Genomic DNA, 21,107 nt, shown 5'->3' on the forward strand with positions numbered 1-21,107 from the left:
AAAAGTTAGACAGGCACTTACAATTAGACATTTCAAAAGAAAAATGGGTCATTAGGATAATGAAAGATGAGTATTGATAGCTCACAAAGTATTCATAAGATATAATGGAACACTCATGTACAATACAATAGAATATCTAGAATTGGTAACGATCTGATTTGGTGTACAATAGTGAATGTCGGAAGCTCATCGCTTAATTACTGAAAGATCTCGAAAGATTGGAGCTCAAATTCCAGGAACTCATAAAAATGATTGATGATTCCTATGGTTCATTTTAGAACTTCCTCTTCCAAGTATTGAAAAATCCTTCCAACAAAACACGAGATAAGACGATAAACCCCAAATTCTTCTAGGAATAAGATAATCCCAAAAAAGCAGAATACATATGTAAGTGTCTCAAAAGAGCCACAATTCAGACTACATTATGTTAGACTACAAATAGTTGGAAAAAGAAGAATCAGAATAGATGAAATACGACACAATGAATAAGAATGTCTGGTGTATTGAGAAGAAAAGGGGAACACGAAGCCAGACAGAACGGAAAAATAGTTCATTTTCTGGTTGTCTACGAAAAATTAGAATAATATTTATAGTCTAGATAGATAATTGCTCTATGATCGTAGGTTATGAACCAGGAACTCCTCACGGTTTTCATTATCATGTTATTATAGGGAAATACAGAAAATATCTAGAAAGACAGAAACGAGAGTTCTCTTAATGAAAACAAGTGATTGGGATACAGTACTTTTGTGAATCTCAGAAAATGAATCTAGGTTGTTTAGAATCTATTTTTTCTACTGTCTACTGGCATAGGAGAATTTTCACAAAAGGGACTACAGCATGAACTAGTGAAAGAGAGAGAGAGAGAGGTGGCGAACTCTGATATTCTTCTTTCTGGGAAAACAGGCAGCACGGCCTCCAGCGGAGGCCCTCTCAATGCACTGCGCACAGTACTTTGAGAGGGCCTCTGTGGGAGGCCGTGAGGCAGCCAAAGTGCAACAAAATTTAAAAGGGTACTGTATATGATTGATAACAAAGAACATGTCTACTATATGATACCAATAACATAATAATTACGATAGAAACAATAGAAAAAAGCGAACAGGGAAGTAGACATAACGAACAAAAATAGTAGAGAGAAGAGGGTGAACAACTGAAAGAAAACGAACGAGTCGGGCAGTGTGAGTGTTTTTTAACGGCCTCTGGACTGAAAACGAAGGCAGTGAATTAGGTCCGAGGAGTGAGAGAGAGAAGAGACATTATTAGAAAATGAGAGGGATTGGAATGAGAAAAAAAGAAAGGCGGACCGGAACCCGGAACTGCTCTCTCAGCCTCTTTGAAGCAGGAACTTTGGTGTGCTAGTCGTAGCGGGGAGAAGAAGGAAAACGAAGGACGAGGAAGTGGCTGAGCAGAAGAAAATGGGTGTGGGGAGACAGAAGCAGTTGAAGAAGAGAGAAAGATAGAGAGATAGAGATATTTTTGGAGCCAGTTTACGTAAATAATGAATTCGAATCGAAACAGAAAACGAATTGGCTGGAAATTGGAGAAAGAGAGGTCGTAAAAATGTTGGTGTCAGTTTTCTTGATCCTGAGAACTCGGTATCATTTTCCACCAGGAAGTGCTCTATATTAAGAAAAGTTGCAGACGAAAATGAAGTATTTTATATACGAAGACGTCTGAAAGGACAAAATTATGTTATGCGAGGAATTGAAGAATACGTGAAAATGAGATGTTGTCTGGAAATAAATGAGACTTTTAAAAGTGATGCCATACATTCTCAATAATGGTAATTCTTTTGAGCTTATATGTTGCAGATTGCAAACAAAACCACGTCTATTTCCATAAATTCTGTGATGAAATATTCACAATTCCGTAGAAAACCAGTTGAACATTTTCAGGAGCAATTCATTCTCAGAACTCTGATAACTACTTATTCATGTTTCGAATTAGTCTTTTTGCTACATACTATTTTGCTGTTACATGTTAAATAAAATGAATGTGTTATGACGACATACATTAGAAATTCTATTATTTTTGTAGCAGTAAAATACTACGAGTGTCTGGACAGTGGCTGGAATTGTGAAAAATTGAGAACACTTGAACACAAAATGAGTAAATGGATTGAATGTTTCGGGAAATAATTTTATTAGAGGACAGAATTGCGGTAGATGGACCAAAACATAGAATTGCAAAATAGCAAATATTCCTTTTTCTGACTCGTGTGAGTTACTGGCATTATCTTTTCCTCTATTATCTCTTTCTGCAGAAGTATGATTATAACCAAGTCGACACATCTCTCCTAAGAACCGTGCCTGATTTTCGGTTTCTATAACTCTTTTGGAAAAGTCAACTCAATTATCCAAGCGGAAACCTCCGATTGAAAAGAAAATTAGAATGATTCATAATATCTTCCTGTTATTTTTCTTTTTTGCAATAATAAGATGACGAACAACACCCGAAATGATGTTTTTTTAACTTCCTTTTTCAGCAAGCTTCTGCCGTTTTGACGACGGAATAATTGCATCCGAGCGTGAGTTTTTTGGATGATGTGACCGAAAACAGGAACCCTTTTTTTGTGAAAAGGAGCCGGAAGTTATTGAACATTTTTAAGACAACGATCATCCATCATCTCATCTCTTTTTATGGGTAAAAGGGAACGGAGTGATGATCTCTTGGGAATTATTTTTCACTCTATTTACTCTGTCGAAAAGATCAAATACCGAAAAATAGGATAAGATTATTCTGCGAAGTTGTTTCGGCTCTATTCCAGTTTAGATGTCCTTTAAAAACTAGCACGTCCCAAAAAACACTTAAGCGTCCCTTAAAACACTTAGACGTCCTTTGAAACACTTAAACGTCCTTTCAAACTCTAAATTTTTTTAAACGTCTTTTCAAAAGTTTAGACGTTACAAAAAACGTTTAAACGTCCCATAAAATGTTTAGACGTCCCTTGAAATCCCAAAACATTGTTCTGAAGATTTAGACGTCCCAAAAAACATTTGAACGTCCCAAAAAATATTTAGACGTCCCTTAAACACTTTAAGTGATTTTTAGTGTTGAAGGGACGTCTAAACTTTTTTTGGGACGTTCAAATGTTTTTTGGGACGTCTAATTATTTAAAACTAAGTTTTAGGACTTCAAGGGACGTCTCAAAATTTTATGGGACGCCTAAACGTATTTTGGGACGTCTAAATGTTTTTCGGGACGTTTAAACATTTTTGAACATAATTCGGAACCGAAAGGACGTTTAAATGTTTCAAAGGACGTCTAAGTGTTTCAAGGGACGTCTAAGTGTTTTAAGGGACGTCTAAGTGTTTATTGGGACGTTCAAGTTTTCAAAGGACATCTAAACTGGAATAGAGCCGTTGTTTCAATTGTCAGTTATGAAATGAATGATCAGAAATCTTTGTACTCAAACAGGAAGTTAATACAAATACATATTTTGGGAGTTTGTGACCAGGAAGAAATAGGAGAAGCTGATTCAGAACTTTGATCATTGACAACAAGGCTTACTCGAGGGGAATCGAGTCAGATTTCATCTGAAAAGAGAGAAAATACACCTCATCTCAGACGGCTTCTAGAAACTTTGAAAATAGATGTTAGAATAATCACAAAACAAAGAGAACGGAGGAATATGGGAAGTTAGTTATCATGGAATTCTGAAAATAAAAATTTATTCGATATGAGTTCAGAACTCAGATAAAGCTGTTTAACTCAATTTTCCATTCAAGTGGTAAATATCTTCTCAGCTTCCATTTCTCAGATATTTAATATGAACCATGGTTCTGAAAGTGCATAGATATTTGATGCAAGCGTCAATACCCTTATCTAGATTTCTTTTTGGGAAGAAAGAATAGTGAGAACTCTGATCATTTGAAAATATCAAAAAAGAAGAAAGAAGCTCTCATTGGAAGATATAATCAGTGTCTATGAATCATTCTGACATTCCTTCCTTTTTCTCTGTTTGTCTTTTCCCATCCCCTTCATTTTTTGCTGTTTCGGTTTTAAAACTCAGTTATTTCTACCGGAAGAAATCAACGGAAGATCAAATCGAAGAACGGTGGGCGCCTCCCGTGGTGCTTATTCACACATTTCCTCTGTCACTATTGTTCATTTGCACAAATAACAAAAGGATGGTCAAAATGCGGAGAAAAAATGCGGCAAAGTTTCGTGTTACGTGTACCTCCAAAAGACAAGTCAACAAAACGTGGAATCAAAACAAAAAAGAAGAAAAAGAGCTGAAAAAGAAATCAAAAAAGCAACCGGAAATCGCGTGGCGGGTTATGGTCAAACCTTGTAAAATAGAAACACATTTACAGATGGTATCGGGTTACGGTATCATGTTACATTAGACATTTCTTTGACAGTCTAGAAGGATCAGACACTTTTAATATGTATTCGAATGGAGCAGAACACACAGAAGAAGGCTCAAAAAGAGACAACAACGGTCAATCCGGATGAAATGATCCGGATGAATAAGAAGGAATTGAAAAAAGGACAGACTAAACTACGGATGGAATCTTCCTCTTTTTTCAAGTATTTACATTGCTAAATGAACTATTGGAATGGCACAAGGAACTTCTTTTGCAGAAAACATTCTGGGAATTATGAGCGAAATTGTGAGAAAACTTGGATTGTCTAGATATTGAACTAGTGTCATTTAAGGAACTCAATGCCTGAATTGATCACAATCTTCAAGAACAAAAACGACAGATTTCTGTAAATTGTCCTTCCAATTCCTCAAGTGCCTAATTTTAGTCAATGTTCGTCATTTCCGGATTCAAAAATAAAATTATTTACGAAATAAGAAACAGGTGATGTGAAACATGTTCTGGAATTTCCGAGTTCGATCATATTTTTAGACATATTTTATGACATTATTCAAGGTTCCAGGATTCTCTTAAAAACATTCCACTAAAATTCTTTCTCTTCTCTCAAAACTAACCTAAAAATTGACAAACGAATAGAAACAAGTTTTCGAAAGGAACGCAATAGTTGGCAGAACAGATTTACATGAATGGCAAACACTTTTTCTCTCACTTTTCGACGTTTCGTGTGGCTTTTCACATGTCCTTTGTTGTCCGTCATTCTGCAAAAAGTTCAATTCTTCTCTTTTCCAAGTATCGAAAGTTTCACTGGACTCATTTCCCTGTTTCTCCTATAAACTGACGGAAGTGAAATGGTGTTTTTCAGCTGTTTTTGAATAACGTCATTTTGGAGTTTAACTGGTTTAAATATGGGTGTTTTTGAGTTGGCGATTCAAAGTGACAACATACAAAATAAGTAATAATAATAGGTTAGAAGGCATATCTGGAAAATCTAAAAGTAATGAAAAACTTTCGAAAGAGTGCAGGGGTTCGTTGATATCGAATTGCTCTCCAGAAACAAACGACTCAGTTCTTAAACTCAGGTAAATCATAAGCATTTCCCTGTAAACGGTGTGTTCCGATCCATTAGAAAAATACGGCGAAGCGGCTTATTGTTAATCAATCAGAGTATGGAAGTCTAAAACGGGATAGAAATAAGTTCTACAGTATATTTGGAACTCGAGATCCATTGATCTTTAAAAAACATGTGGGAGTACGAGTAGTCCGTGCTATAAATCTTCCATGCCAGGAAGCTAAAAACGGCAACGTACGTCTATCATGTATTTATGTCAATCACTACGACCATCGGTCAAAAAGTGTCCAACTTCTCCTTCCTCTTCTTCTTCTTCTTCCTCCTCCGCTGTCTCGATTACAAAGAAGGATGGCAATACGAAAAAGGGCTGCGAGACGAGCGAGAGAGGGTTCTCCTGTCTCGACCCGTTTTGTTTCACATTTAATCCCCGCAACAGTCAAAAATCAGATGTGAAAGAGAGGATAATGTTTGTGTGTTTACGGTTTTGCAACGTACACAGTCACTTCTCGGACATTGGGCGGAAACAGTGAATAACTACACAAGAAACATATTGTGGAGGCGAGAAAATGAGGAACATGCTTGCGCATAGTTGAGCATCAAATGATCACTTTTTCCTCCCGACTACTCTCGTATTTTTGTTTGACAAGTGCCAATGAAAACAATGGAAATTAGTTTTTTCCTCATCTTTCAGAAATGAAAAAAAGAAAAATCAAATGAGCAACTACAAGGATTTTCTAATTTCGTCTACGAGAGGATTCTTCGAGGGAACTGTGGAACGGATAAATGTCATCGGAGCGTGGGAATTCTCTCTTTCTAAAGATCCAAAATCTTTAGTTTGAGTGAAATGAAAACACAAGATTCTCTAGTGTACACATGGAGAATCCTTTAGACACTTTTTTATGAGCTCCATGTCAAGAATCCAGGAGAGACCTGAAAGAGCACCGTCATCTTTCGCGCAATTCGTTCAAAAAGTTGATCCGTTTTTTGCTGGCATTCACTTTTTCTCTTTTTCCTGTAAATTCCCTTCCTGGTGCACCTCCTCCAACTGCTTCCGAAGACGGAAGGAGGAGCATCCCTTTGGCAATTTTTTGCCGCCTGATGGCTACCGCGCGGAACAAGGCGATCGTATAAAAGACAGTGGCGAAGGCGGCGAAAAACGAAAGGAGCACCTCCCGATAGGCCAGCAGTACCGCCCGGAGGAGAAAACGAAATTAACGATATATTATGAAGACGAACTATATTTTATTCCTTTTTGTACTTGGAGTCTATCTTGTGGAATCTCAACAGGTAACTTACTTTTCTTTCTAGATTTTTAGGAGTTTCTGCTAGAATTTCATTTTTCACGATGGCCCTCTACTCTTCGTTTCATTCACAAACATAGTTCTAGCTCTGATTGGTAACAAAAACAGCTTGCAAGTATTCCACAACGGATACCAGATTTACATCCTACATTTAACCAAGACCAGTGTTTGACACACTCCATCTATTTCACTCCAGTCTGCCATAAATTTAATAGGTTTTCAAAAGTTTATATATCCTGTAAACGTTGGAGAATGTTCACTTGATACCAGTTAGTCTAGAAAAAAGATCAATCGCAACTTTCCAGTTCCCATTTCCTAGTTTCCCATTTCCTAACTAGTAAGCCGAAGTTTTTATTCAATGTTCTGTTCTCTCTTCCAAAAATTAAAATCTGAACATTCCCCATGTACTTAGACCGTATCCTCCCAGTCTGACCCTTTGCCAAATGTGTTCCTTTCCGAAAGTCTCGCCATCATTTTCAAGTACATCAGATCTCATTTCGTCCAGTCGTCTCATTTCTGGGTTCCGCCATCATTGACACTTTCTCCCTCGTTCTTCACACAAACACAAAAACAAACAAACCAGATGTCATTAGATCAAACACTAAATATTTGTTGAATTATCACGTATAATATATATTATTTCTTGTTCCAGAGCTTGATAACGCGAGCGAAAAGGCAATGTCCGTGTGCACAACTGTCCCAGAAGTCGAAATGTAACTGTTATCCGATTGGAGGGGGAATGCAAAGATGTAAATGTTCGAATGAACCACAATCCAGTTCATGCTCATGTGCCAATAAAGTAGAGATTCTGAATTGACGACAGCTAAGACAATTCAACATTTTCAGGCTCAAACATCAGTTTGTCAGCCACAATGTCAGAAGTCTTGTGTAGATTCCTGCACGAGAAACTCCCATCAACCACAGATTTTGTGTGATAAAACGTGTCAGTTCACATGCAACAAAGCCTGTACTCCATCATCCAGCAGCTCATCTTCATCTAGTTTCCCTCCAATCAAGGTGATTCAGATTGATTAGGATTCTTCAACTTGAAGTATTTTTCATTAAGGTTGTGGTCAATCAACAAACAAAAGCCTCTCAATGTCCGCAAGCTTGCGCTCAATCCTGTAGCAACAGTTGTACAACTCAACCGAACAAGTCGACTTGCATCAATATGTGCTTGAAATCCTGTGAACCAACTTGTATTCAAGCGGCTGTCTCTATTAATGTCAAGGAATTTATGCGTACTTCGGTAGAAATTTGGAATAGAATAGAGATTGAAAGTAATTGTTGAATTTCAGACTACGACCGCTGCTCCAGTCAATGCATGTGTTCCTGCTTGTCAACCAACTTGTGATGCCCAATGCATTGATGTAATGAAACGATACGAAGTGATTATTCAGAAGTTGCCCGTCGTTCAACAATGTCCTTCTCAATGTCAACCAACCTGCTCTCCACAATGTATTCAATCAGTGGCAGTTTCCATTCAAACGACAGTTCAACCAACAACTGCTTCCTGTATTCCTGCTTGTCAACCTTCGTGTACTCCACAATGTGTTCAAGCAGTTACAACTACCACTGAAACTTGTATTCCAGCTTGTCAACCAGCTTGTCAACCACAATGTGTTGAGAGACAGCTTCAAATCCAGATCGTTACTGCAGGAACAACAAGAGCACCAGAGACTTGTATTCCTGCTTGTCAACCAGCATGTCAGCCACAATGCGTCTATCAATACCTATCGTCTGGAATCTCAACTGTTCCACCAGTCACTAAAATCTGTATTTCCGTTTGTCAACCTGCGTGTGATCCAGGATGTGTTGCCATCTACACAACATCTCCAACAACTCCAGCTCCACTTCAATGTGTCTCTCAATGTCAGCCAGCATGTCTTCCATCTTGTACTGACACCTTCACAACGACCATCTCAATACCAAAACAATGTGTTCCTGAATGCCAGCCAGCATGTGAAACCAAGTGCATTGTGGCACAAATTGTTCTGAAAATCAAGAGTAGTTATCAACAACAAACTCAACAATACTCTCCACCGGCAGCCTCGTGTGTCCCACAATGTCAACCATCTTGCACTCAAGAATGTGTTTCTGCTCAACCAAATTTCGCAGTTCAAATCAAAATGATTGATGATTCGACGACTACAACTCCATCACCACAATGTATTCCACAATGTCAGCCGTCTTGTGAACAACAATGCATTCAGACTTACAAAATTCAAATTCAACAAATGAATGCTCAACAGAATCAACAACGTCAATACAATTGTGTTCCAGCATGTCAGCCAGCTTGTGAGCAATCGTGTATTCAATCTCAATACCAAGTAACTATTCAACAATCTTATTCGAAAGTGAATCAAGGAAACAGCTGTCCATCGGCATGTCAACCGGCCTGCGAACCTCTTTGTGTACAACAAATCACTGTTCAAACAACCATTCCGATCACAAAGAGCTGTGTTCCTCAATGCCAACCGGCATGCTCTCAAGAATGTGTTCAACAGGTAATCATTAGAAAGATCTAGAGATGACATAATGCCAAAACTTCTACAGGCTACCTTCTCAATCTCAATTCCAATGACCACTGCAGCTCCATCATGTTCTCCACAATGTCAACCAGCTTGTGATCCACAATGTATCAGTTTCACTCTGAAACTTCCAGCAGTCACTACTCCAACTCCATCTTCTTGCCAACCGCAATGTCAACCAGCTTGTCAGCCATCTTGTGTTGAAACCTACACTTTCACTCTTCCAATGAGTGACCAAAGTTCTAAACAATGTGCTCCAGCTTGTCAACCATCTTGTGACTCCAAATGTATTCAGAATTATCAATTCGAGATTGTGATTCCACAGGTATAATGCTCCTATAATTGTTGAGTATTCAATTCTCAAATGTTTCAGGCAGACAATAATTGTATGCCAGCTTGCACCCAATCTTGTCAGACATCGTGTGTTCAACAAAACAGCCAAAGTGTTCCCCAATGCAGTACAGCATGTACTGATAGTTGCAGATCTTCCTGTGTTGAAGTACTCATATCTCATACTTTTAAAACTCGATATCAATTTTTTTCAGATCGTGAAAGAATCTGCTGAACCAACATTCAAACTGGAGATTGTCCTTCAAAAACCGATGGAAGAGACCGTAACCTGTGCTCCACAATGTGCCAGTCAATGTGTTGACCAGTGCAAAACACAACTTTTGACTCAAGTTGAATTCTGTCTTCCAGCCTGTCAGAATGCTTGTCAACAGAATTGCCCATTGCAAGTTGAGCCATGTGCAATGAGTGGATCCCAATGTAATTGTTCTACCGGTTTCTCAGTTTGTGGAAACAATCAATGCTGTAGAAAGAGAAGACGTTAGGTGCTTCTTGAGCTTAATTTTTGAAAAAAAAACAACCGCCTACGCACGTAATTGCCATAATATATCATTCTAAATGTATTTATATCATAAATCAATAAATATTTATATTCTACAGGAATTCAATCATATCCTACATGAACAAGTAATTTAAAGTAGTCGCAACGAACATTAAAAATGAGATCGAAACTGAATAAGAGCTAGATGACTCTGTGATGAGACACCATTTATCAATTGGTTGATCTGGTTTTAGTTTTCTCGCTATTTGTTCCAGTACGTCCATTGAACAATAATCTCCACTACATCCCTCGATTTCGCTAGTCATAACTTCGAAGCCGTCGCCTGACTGTTTATGGTAAACTAGCTGAAACATCACAATGATAAAATGCTGAAACGTAATCGAAAGAGCTTGCCTTGAAATAATTATTGTTGTCCGTAGTGTTTCTCCAGTATTCAACAGAAACGGCTGCAGAATAAAGAGGATATCCATGTGGAATTATTGCGAATCTTTCGATTCCCAGAGCAACGAGAACAGCATACACAGTTTCATCGTGCTGCAAAGAAACCACTGACAATTGGATTAAAAATGAAAAAATATTACTTACAGCTGAATAAACGAAGTACTTGAGTCCATTGATCCAATCGCATCCAGTTGCAATTTTAGAATAAGTACAATCACTTTTCGTGTTAATTCTGTCGATCATATCATTCATCAGAGGGCCTGATCTTACTTTCAGCAACTCAAGACCAATATTCATATTTTGCATTGTCACTGTGTTATCTATAAACGAGATATTTCGTCCTTTATATAATAAAAGATAAAAACGTACTGAAAATGCCATATTGAAACATGTATATTTGATCATTGACAGCTACAATTCGGTTGTAGAAGTCGTCACTGAACCACGTATTGTTAGCTCGAAGAGATGCATTGTAATATATTTGTTCGATGAATAATGCGTCCGGAACTATCCAAAAGTCTTCAAGACTCCACGTTTCGTTCACATATGAAGTTAACTCGTCAATAGTTGATGAAACCGCTGCAGAATTTCTCCAATTTTTCACTTCCTCTGATTGCTGAGCTAAATTCCAGAGCCACTCCCGTCGAGGGCAATCACTATCCATATTTCCTATCTGAATTGATTTTCTTATTCAAAATATTTGAAGAAAAAAAACTCACATGATCACTATCATAGTCAACGGTATGAATAGGAATTGGAACAAATCCACGTGGCCAGCCTTGAGCGTCTGGGAAATCGGTTCCAGCAGCACTTCCGTAACCATCTTGTCCATACATTCCGAGCATATTCGAAGTAGCAGAAATCAGAGTTCTGTTGATACCAGTCGAACGAACATACATTGTCTTTTGATCGTAAACACTTGGTAAGAAGTTGTAGGTCGAGTTGACGTCGTTCACGTATCGGTTGCGAAGTTTCTTTCCCAGAGTTAAATGTTGAAACATTCCCATCTGAAAAATCCTTCCACTTATGGAGCTTCCTAGAAGATAATATTATTAAATTGAATAGAGTACTCACCGGCGACAATTGTCCCCACCCGCCACCTCCAAACGTCCATGCATCCTCTTGGAACAGGTCAGCCTTGAACGTTTTTGTTGGCGATCGATCTCCATGCCTCCAGACCTTCAAAGTTGAAAAATGCTATAGATTTGCTTTCAAAATGTTCATAAACTCACAATATGTACCATTTTAAGTTCCATTACTCCATCCTTTACTGGTGGAATGTCTGCTCGCTGAGCTGAACTCCACGCCACAGCGAAGATTAGAAAGTATAACATCCTGAAATCTGAACGTGATATGTACAACAAAAACACACACACACAAAAGAAGAAAGCGTTTGAAGGAATAAATTATACTTCAAAAATTCTACATGACATTCGTTGAAGCGTAGATCAAAAATTAACAATGTGGTCAATTTTTTGAATGTATCAATAATGTTTCTTATCATGACTGCTTGTTTAATGGCAATGAACTAGAGAAGTGTAGAGATTATATTAATTTCATTAAAGCGATTTTGAGTACAACGTCGAGAATTAAAAAAAAGAACAATTTTCGAAAAACGCAGGGAAACCAGTAGAGCATTGACATTGAAAATTATAAAAACGAGCATGAGAATTTTCTTGTGATAAAACGTCATGTAAGAATGTTGAATTTTGAGAATCAGTTGGTAAAAATCGTTATTAGTTATCACCAAAATGGGCTTCGGCGGATGCTTTCGCTGGTTGTCAAAGTGACTTTCATTGGTTCAAATTTTTCCAAGTTGATCTGCAATTGAGAATATCAAGTCTTGAAATTGAAAGAAACTCAATACCAGGCACATGGATTCTTCATCAATTATGGTTCGGTCAATTTTTTCAAAAATCTTGAAAACTTCTGAAAAAAGGTCTGCTTCAGAGAAGCGGAAATGTCCCTTGGTGAACTCATCAATGGACGCCTCCAGAATCTGAAAATAAAAAATAAAGTTATCATTGCTTCTATCACAAGTGTTCACTCAAAACTAATAATGTTACCTCGTTAACGATCAAGTTATCCATACGGAGGCCATAAACAATGCGATTGGCACCACTCAAAAGGGCTCGCAGCCACCACATTCGGGCCTTTGTTCTTGATAAATTTTGAACTTTTCCCATACTGTTTGAGCTAACAGTTTTCAATTCAACGACGTTTCCACTGGAATCAAAAGCCCGAGCCACACTCGAAATGAAAACATTCATTTTTCTGTGAAATCGATGGTTTTCAATGCACCAATGCTTCACTACACTGTGGTGCTTGCGGAAAGTCGATGGGAAGATTTCCTTTGTTACTTTCTTCGCGAAGTTCAAACCCCCGAAGGCAGCAGCATTGTTTTCTTCGGTGTCGTTTCTTCTGGAAATATGGAATACGATATTAGAAAGCTGTAAGAAAACTAACCCATCCATATTCTTGTTTGAGCCAATGTAGATATCACCGTTCTTGCGGATAGCTAGTAACTCGATAGACTTGCGTCTCCCCATCCAATCATCAATATCACAGATGACATAACGACAACAGAGGAATCGGGTTTGCTGTATAATCGAAATTATAATTTTACATGACTTATATCTTTAGCTTCTTCTTACGATTTCATAAAATCCGAAGAGTGACGGGATAAGCGAATCAAGAAACATGGTTTGAGCTTCGTATTCATACAGATGGTAGATTGAATGGTGGTTCTGAAAAACTAGCTCAATACTACAGCAATTGTCATATTAACTTACAAGAGTGGAGTTGACGTTCTTATCGTACCCGTCCATGACATCTATTGAAACATTCTTTTGATGAATCATGCGTTCTATTAGCATAGGACGTCCACCTCCTCCTGGCGTTACTTCGTCATTGTGAGATGTGTATTCAAAATTGCCGCTTTGGACGATTCTGGCTTCAACATCCACGCTTCTTCTGTTTCTTGCCCCTGCTCTTGAACCCATGTTTCGAGGAGCGTGAGCCATCTAAATTTTAAAATGTTTCTTTAAAAAATCTGAAAAGAGCACAAGATACGCTGATCACAGGAAAAATTACAGAAACAACGTAAAATAAATATAGAATTGTACTTATACACGTATTTATGGAACTGTGAAAAACAAGAAAACACCGTATCATACATGAAGAAAATAAATTATTATTCAAACTGCTTCAATAGTTTCTGAGCTTCCTCGATCTGCTCCTTGATGCGACGCCGAGCTCCTTCTTGTGTGCATTCTGGCAGCTCACGACTGAGCTTCACAACACGACTGTGCCATTCGGGGACATTTCGAATAACGCGAACATATTTGTCACCACACGTCGCAATGTATTTTCCATCAGAAGAATAGGCAATTGAACTGATCGTAGTTGAACAGATATCTTTCACTGAAAATTGGCACTTATCGTATTCCCAATAGTTTGTTTTTATTACACTCTGGATAGTCCTTTGTTTCATCCTCTGAACAGAATACTTTCAAATCTGTCATGAAAGAGATAGCGAATGAGTCACCACTTGGACTCATTTCTAATCGCACCTTCTCACTGGTCGCACCTCGAAGCGGCTCCCAGCTTCCTCTGAAAATAATACGTATTTTATGTTCTATTCATTTGCTTTCGTATACAAAATGAATCCAGTGTTATCACCAACTCTACTCTCTCGTTCGCTCACCCGTTTCCGTTGCCTAGCAATCATTCATGCTTACTCTTTCTGGCATACTTTCATCCCCTTTGACTCACTCTCTAATAATTTTCGAGTCCTGACCCGCTTCATATCGAATCTCTGTGTCAAATATTCTCCACTTGCCGTCTCTTGAGACGGTGACTGCACGAGTAGAAGAAGTGTTGAATGCAGCTGCGAGAACTCCTGATTGGTGACCCTAAACCGAGATGAATAACTTAGAAATGAGCTCGATCGACGTACGCTGAGACTGAAAACTTTTTTTGCATTCTGGAAAACTCCATCTCTTGTGAAAACTGGTTCGAAAACAAAAACGTCGGGTGTGAATCCAGAAACAATAATGAAACGACCATCTGGAGAGAGACGACAGTCATATAGACTGCTTACTTTTGCATCGATTGATTTCAAAAGTTGACCGCGAAGATCGTATAAGCAAATCTTGTTGTCAAGCGCAGCACTCATCAAGTACTTAGCTAAAAAAGTTTATTAATAGAACATAGCATAGCTCGGCCAGCAACTCTCACCGTTGCCTGCAATTCCGATGTTTTGAATATCGACCTGATGAACTCTTTCGAATTCTAAGTTGTCGATATGCACGAAGTGATGAGATCCTGATCCTTCTGTTTTCTTGGCGAGCTTGTATACGCACAACTGAAAGTATGACGTTGTATTGGTGTATTTTCTTCGCAATACCTTATTTTCGCGTTTAACACTGAATACAACGCTTTTGCAATCCGGAGCGAAAACAACACGAGTCGGAGTATCGTACTCTACAATTTGTCGGATAGACTTGTGCTCCTTGTTTTCAAAGTCTCTCACGTCCCAAAGAATCACTGTACGATCCCCAGAAATCGATACGAATTTTTTTCCATCTGATGCGAAGGCAATATCAGTAACGTCTTTCGTATGCCCTTTTAACATTGCAACGTTCCAGTCGTGTGAAAAAGACGGTTCTTTGGTCTGAAACTTCGTTGTTTATTTAAATAATTCAGAATAATTTATGTGTACCTTCCATTGATCATTCTTTCTTTGATGCTTGTTCTTTTTAGCTGGTTCCTCGCTCGTTACGGTTTCTGTTACTTCGTCCATCACGACATCTCTGGAATAGTTATATATATATATATATATATAAATAATAATTCTGAAAACATACACTTCTTCTTGTTCTCCTTTCTTCTCTTGTTTCGCTACATATATTATGGCGGCTCCCATCACAGTTACGAAACCAATAAATCCTCCAATAAGCATAGGCAGGCTTACATTGTCGATGTCAATCATGGTTCAACCTGTAGAATCAAACTAAAAACTTTATTTCCACGAGGAAAATGACAATTTTCGATATTTGAAGCAAGTGTAAGAAGATATCACAAAATAACGAATTCAAAAAAAAACATTATCGAAAACTGAGCAATGATTCTTTGGAGGATTACTGTATTCCTCGTGAGACCTTTAAACAAATTCCGTTATGTTTCTTACTACTATTGTAACCAAAGCCAGGCAATGTCTATGAAAGATCCTATAACTTAATTTTCTAATTTTACAAGTCATTTCAGTAGATTATCAGAACATTCTGGCCGAATCAACTAATTCATTGTTGTAAATAAGATATAATTATTCGCACTAAAACAGTATCTGTTATTTTTTCTCGTGCATAGATACTGTATACAATTAGTTCACAATTTGATGACATTAAAATAATTGAAAATTCTTAGTAAATCTGAATATGTGCAATAATCTCGATCCTACACATGTATAAGCCTACACCTCCTTTCACTTTTGGGAAAAAGTTGTGCGCTTTGCCGTGCCTGTGTTTGCGTATTCCCTGACGTGTTCTTGCAAGTTTTGGAATCAATATTTTATCAATTTTCACGTAATTTTAACACCTTCCTGTTACTTTCACGTGGATTTTATATTTCGTTTCGGTTTTCGAAAAAAAAAATTAAACTTTATTATCGATTTTCCCAGGTAATATGGACGACGGACTCAGGGACAGGCCAGGTGTAACTTCTAGATTCTTTCACAGTTTGGAAGTGGTGAGTTTTGTTTTGAAATAGTTCAGCCGGTATGCTTGAGTTTTTCAGAAATATCAATACTATCTCGATCGTCTGACGCCACATACAGCTTTTCGTTGGGTTATCGCTCTGATCTCTCTCGTCTTCTTCGCATCCAGAATCGTATTGTTGCAGGTAATTCTTATAAAAGAAAATGCAGAAATAGTATCTAAACATGGTTTAAACCATGTTTTTACCAGACTGATTATAAATTGCTCCGTCCCAAATAACGGACCGAATCGAATTTACTTTATGATAAAACTAAGATTTTACTTATTTTTTGAGCGTGTATTGTAATCATTTCGAATTATTAAGAAAGTTTTTTTCTAGGAAGTAATAGCGAGATACTGACCGGTACTCGTCCTGTTTCTAATTTGAGAGATTCCAAAAAAACGAGTAAATTTCTGAAATATCCTACTACTTTTACGAGAACAACCCACAAGTGGAGTTTTCAGGGATTCTACATTGTCGCCTATGCTGTTGGAATCTACTACTTGAATCTGTTCCTCCTCTTCTTAACTCCATCAATTGACCCGGCTCTTGAGTTTGATGTAATCACATCTCTTTTCATGTTTTTTTTCATAAGTTTTCATTTTAGGATGAAGACGATGGACCAGTACTTCCATCAAAAACTAATGACGAGTTTCGTCCATTCATGCGAAGATTGCCCGAGTTCAAATTCTGGTAAGCGCTCTTATTGTCGTTTTTAGTTTCGAAAGCACTTTTGACACTAATTTTTCTACAGGCATTCGTTCATGAAGGCTACACTCATAGCTATCACCTGCACATTCTTCGAGTTCTTCGACGTTCCCGTGTTCTGGCCAATTCTTGTCATGTATTTCTTCATTCTCACTTTCCTTACGCTCAAGAGACAAATCATGCATATGATCAAGTACCGTTACATTCCATTTACCGTTGGAAAGCCAAGAATGGCAGGCAAAGAAGACACCGGAAAAGTGGTTGTTGGCTAAGAAGTTTCTTCTCCTAAAATCTGTCTTGTTGTCCTTAGTCTTTGTTATTAAATATTTAAAGAGTTTCCGATTTTTATGGTTATATTTCTGGAGAAGCTCTTAATATATTTATTTTAAAGCCAACGTTTTGAAACATCTCAGAGTAACGAGTTCCGTATTAAATTATTTGCGCTCCTTTTCCAATTCCTTCCCCAGTTCATAAATATTTTCATCCCATTCTTCTCGTCCTATAGCAGCTTTCTCCTTACTTGTATTCGATCATCCTTGATCTTATGCTATAGTAAAAACGACCCGCTTCTTATGTCCGCGTTTTCTTACCAAATGTGATTCTATTCGTGTTTTATGTTTGATGAAATGAAATCTAAAACAATGCACTCATGGCTTCATTGCACAATGAACCCTGTAATAACATTCATGATCTGGATGAAATTAGAAATTTGATAACAGCTGACATTCGTTATCTGTCACGATAACAGCTGATGCTCCAGAGTTTCAAAGATGTCTTCTCCCCCGAATCTCAGCATTTAAACTTATTTTTGAAATCTCTCTCAGTCATTTTTGACTCGAAACAGTTTTTGAGAAAGAAAAATGATGAGATTTATAAATCTTGAGTTCTCAGATGAGACTACTTTCTCATTATTCAAGTTATATCTGTTTGTAAAACGAACGAAAAATGCATTGGATTCGATTGAAAAGTGAGTTTTTCTAACAGTGAACAATCCATGATACAAGTTTATTCAGCAGGAAAACGAGGTTTCCACTTGCAAAACTTCCGTTTGTTCCGATGAAAGAAGTGATTCGATCAATGACTGTTCAAGAAAGGTTTATATTTATTATGGGAGTCAGGGATCGGGAATTTAAGGGATAATCATAAAATGAATCCCTGCTTTAGAGTTTCATCGTGTATCCGTTCATTTAGAATGCTTCCTCCTTACTAAGTGATTTCTTGAAGAATCAAATTGGCATTGTCCTCGTATCAAATGGAATATTTTGTCTATTTGGCTAGAATAAAAGCATCCAGTTACTTCATTTCATTCAAAGATCAAAAATCCTATATTCAATTGGAAGTTGCTGGAGAGATGGACTGTTTTGTATACTTGAATGGAGGAAGAGATGATGGAAATATTCGTGGAAAAGAAATCTCTAAGTGGTGAGATCATAGTCGGAGTCATTTATTTACTGTTATTAAATTCAGGTGTTGTGGGAAAAGTATGAGTGAGAATATCGCTAGAGCTCTTGAGAGAATTCAAAACTTGTTCCCTTCTCCTAATGTAATACTGGCATTTCATACGAATAAGATGACGGAAACAAGCATCAAAGAGCTTCTATCTTCTCTCGATTGGAAAATTTTATTGATTGAAGGAGATAAAATAGAAGCAACCGACCTGGATATTATTATGAATATGGCAAATTTGGAGAGGAAAATAATGATAACTTTGAACAGTTTTCCAGAAAAATTTACTCACGAAAAAGTAGATTCTTTTATTTTTTATAAACTGCGAACTATTATATTTCAGGCATTTCAGTTCTTGGACATGGAATACCATGAAGCACATTGGGTCCGTATCGAAGATTTGTTTTCATTACGAAACAGTATTAGTGTCACTTTGATGCTCAATCGTTTCAATTGTCCCCATTTGAACCAATTGGTTTGTTTTTGGATGAAATGCACTCACAGTATGTTCAGACAATTGACGATTCACATGGATAACACAGCTCCTTTTCTTCCTAATCTCATTTTCAAGGATGTGACTTATTTGACCACTTCAGGTCGTGGCTTCCAAGAGTTTGTAATGTTAGTTTCTTTTTGTGTCAAATACGATAACGATATGATTTTCAGACATTCCAAGTCAGCTACATGTTTGGAGTTCCCAATAGCTGTTATTTCTTGGATTGACAGCATTTTTAAAATGATAACAACTCGATTGGATGGAGAATATTCTAAAGAATACTCAATTCTTAAACTACTATCCCGGAAGAATGAGCTCGAGGAGGAAATAGCAAAAACTGACAGTCGGATACCAGTGGGAGATAGAAAATATGATTTGAGCAATCAACCAATGATCTCTCGAAAGTCAGATCTTCTGAAGAAGATTCGAGATTTAAACAACCAGCTAAAGGATCTGCAAGTGGAATTTGTTGATGGGAACGTTGTTTTATAAGTAACTGAAATTTTTGAATATTTTCTTTTGAATATCAGTGTAAATTAAAGTTTTTGATATCATTGATTGTCAGCGATTGATTCGAAGTAAAACATATCTTTCCCAGGGGCCCTCCATCATAGATGGGGGCAAAGAAGATCCAGGCTCATCCGAATCTTGACAGGTGAACTAGGTGCTCTCCCTTCGTTTCTAAAATGATTCCTAGAACAAACTTGGTACTGGAAACCAGGTGATTAATAACATTGTTTGTGGTGAATCTTCATTGAACCGTCTGAAAAAAAACGGTCAAGCTCTATCGTATGATGGTGATCTTTTCTCTGTATCCGTAGTACGAAGATAGATATTGTTTATTATTTTAAAATTTATAATGGAAAAACATTGAAGATGAGTTTCCCTTTGTTCCAGAATTCGATTTTTATACTTTACAAGTCAGTGAGATGTATAGATTTATCAATTTGCGATCCCGAAGATTCATTTGGAGAAAGATCTACAGAAACTGTCAGTCGGGTTTTCTGTTGATCTTCAGTGATAAATGGAAAAGACGAATCGATAATCGATAAAAGATATTTTAAAATACATATTAGCCTGAGTCATAAGTTTCTTTCTCTTTTGAGATGATTTTTGACACGCAATTTCTCGAAGGCTAATAACTCATATAATGAAAAATATAATTGGTTAATACTTATAACTCATTGTGATTCTACCTGTGACTTGACGTCCGCCATCTGCTTAATCTCAGCCGTAGGCAAGTCAAAACACTTGAGGAACCCTTTTTTGGTACGATTCTTCGACTCCATTTTTTTCCTAGAAAATGTTGACGAGAATGTGTGAGCAATTGAGAATTAAAACAAGCAAAAACAATTATGTATAAAAAAAACAATAAAGATATTTGAACTAAACAACGATGGTTTAATGCGGGTCTTTGAAGAACGGTGAGCATTAGCAATTTAGAGATGTGCGAGTATTTTCGATTTTTCTTTAACGCTAGAGAAGGAAATCAGTGGAAATGCTTATTATTAAATAGAGTAGACATTGATGTTTCTAAATTTACTTTGTTTCGGATATTCACACCATTTGTCTTTTTTCGCAAGAAGCCCGAAGTCAACTTCATCAAATTCACGTGATTTTTGAGTTTGATGAAGCCTACTGCTCGTACTTTTGAATCAATGTACTAGATATTTTGCACAATTTTAGAACAATGTATCTACTGTTGATTACTAGTAACAAAATAATTCAGATTTGTTTGGGTGCGTTGAAAAAAGACCTAGACTCCACTCAGGTCTACTTTACTAATATTCTCAAAAGTGTGAAAATCTTAACAATCACATCAGCCAAGTTTTATCACTTATTCGAATGACTTTGGTATATAGTTTTTTGTTGCATGACTTGCTTATGCTACTGTCTAACTTTTGCAAATAGTTTGATATAAATGCTCTCTCCAATATTTTAGTAATCGACTTAAACCCAGGAGAACATTGTTTTCTCATACCTGTCGGTCGTCTGATCACAACTTCTTTGTCTTGGAGAGTTTCATCCAAAACTAAATTATTATAACAAGACAAAGTCTTTCTTTATAAATACCACTTGTTTTCTCATAAAAATCTCAGAATTTTAATATAAATTCGACTAGAATCAAAAACCTTTTCAAAATAGAAATTTGATTGGAGACAGAAAAAACTGTCGTT

At 37.2% G+C, this 21,107-nt stretch overlaps 6 protein-coding genes across 6 annotated transcripts; 3 read left to right on the top strand and 3 right to left on the bottom strand.

The window, feature by feature from the left end:
* Nucleotides 1-6,624: 6,624 nt before the first annotated feature.
* GCK72_005600 (uncharacterized protein) lies at nucleotides 6,625-10,065 on the top strand (the record flags this gene model as incomplete). The annotated part of the gene is made up of 8 exons (XM_053725254.1): nucleotides 6,625-6,687; nucleotides 7,354-7,500; nucleotides 7,548-7,718; nucleotides 7,768-7,950; nucleotides 8,000-9,208; nucleotides 9,258-9,557; nucleotides 9,606-9,731; nucleotides 9,778-10,065. The coding sequence occupies 8 exons, from the start codon at nucleotides 6,625-6,627 to the stop codon at nucleotides 10,063-10,065; spliced, it is 2,487 nt and encodes an 828-aa protein (XP_053589448.1).
* Nucleotides 10,066-10,195: 130 nt separating this feature from the next.
* On the bottom strand, nucleotides 10,196-11,857 carry GCK72_005601 (uncharacterized protein; the record flags this gene model as incomplete). Its single annotated transcript, XM_003117365.2, has 7 exons — nucleotides 10,196-10,426; nucleotides 10,476-10,616; nucleotides 10,668-10,843; nucleotides 10,893-11,196; nucleotides 11,243-11,530; nucleotides 11,598-11,702; nucleotides 11,756-11,857. The coding sequence occupies 7 exons, from the start codon at nucleotides 11,855-11,857 to the stop codon at nucleotides 10,196-10,198; spliced, it is 1,347 nt and encodes a 448-aa protein (XP_003117413.2).
* A 409-nt stretch (nucleotides 11,858-12,266) lies between these two features.
* Nucleotides 12,267-13,546, bottom strand: GCK72_005602 (uncharacterized protein; the record flags this gene model as incomplete). The annotated part of the gene is made up of 6 exons (XM_053725255.1): nucleotides 12,267-12,344; nucleotides 12,391-12,522; nucleotides 12,590-12,944; nucleotides 12,990-13,123; nucleotides 13,178-13,270; nucleotides 13,316-13,546. 6 exons carry the CDS (start codon nucleotides 13,544-13,546, stop codon nucleotides 12,267-12,269), a joined length of 1,023 nt encoding a protein of 340 aa, XP_053589449.1.
* A 170-nt stretch (nucleotides 13,547-13,716) lies between these two features.
* GCK72_005603 (uncharacterized protein) lies at nucleotides 13,717-15,516 on the bottom strand (the record flags this gene model as incomplete). The annotated part of the gene is made up of 8 exons (XM_053725256.1): nucleotides 13,717-13,946; nucleotides 13,993-14,135; nucleotides 14,298-14,437; nucleotides 14,482-14,711; nucleotides 14,763-14,889; nucleotides 14,932-15,198; nucleotides 15,247-15,337; nucleotides 15,392-15,516. 8 exons carry the CDS (start codon nucleotides 15,514-15,516, stop codon nucleotides 13,717-13,719), a joined length of 1,353 nt encoding a protein of 450 aa, XP_053589450.1.
* Nucleotides 15,517-16,208: 692 nt separating this feature from the next.
* On the top strand, nucleotides 16,209-17,260 carry GCK72_005604 (uncharacterized protein; the record flags this gene model as incomplete). The annotated part of the gene is made up of 5 exons (XM_003116863.2): nucleotides 16,209-16,271; nucleotides 16,320-16,424; nucleotides 16,745-16,840; nucleotides 16,888-16,973; nucleotides 17,035-17,260. The coding sequence occupies 5 exons, from the start codon at nucleotides 16,209-16,211 to the stop codon at nucleotides 17,258-17,260; spliced, it is 576 nt and encodes a 191-aa protein (XP_003116911.1).
* A 588-nt stretch (nucleotides 17,261-17,848) lies between these two features.
* GCK72_005605 (uncharacterized protein) lies at nucleotides 17,849-19,422 on the top strand (the record flags this gene model as incomplete). Its single annotated transcript, XM_053725257.1, has 6 exons — nucleotides 17,849-17,955; nucleotides 18,002-18,082; nucleotides 18,213-18,410; nucleotides 18,456-18,531; nucleotides 18,778-19,055; nucleotides 19,101-19,422. The coding sequence occupies 6 exons, from the start codon at nucleotides 17,849-17,851 to the stop codon at nucleotides 19,420-19,422; spliced, it is 1,062 nt and encodes a 353-aa protein (XP_053589451.1).
* Between the last annotated feature and the right edge of the window lie 1,685 nt (nucleotides 19,423-21,107).

Source organism: Caenorhabditis remanei, chromosome II, assembly GCF_010183535.1.
Source record: "Caenorhabditis remanei strain PX506 chromosome II, whole genome shotgun sequence".
Lineage (NCBI taxonomy): Eukaryota > Metazoa > Nematoda > Chromadorea > Rhabditida > Rhabditidae > Caenorhabditis > Caenorhabditis remanei.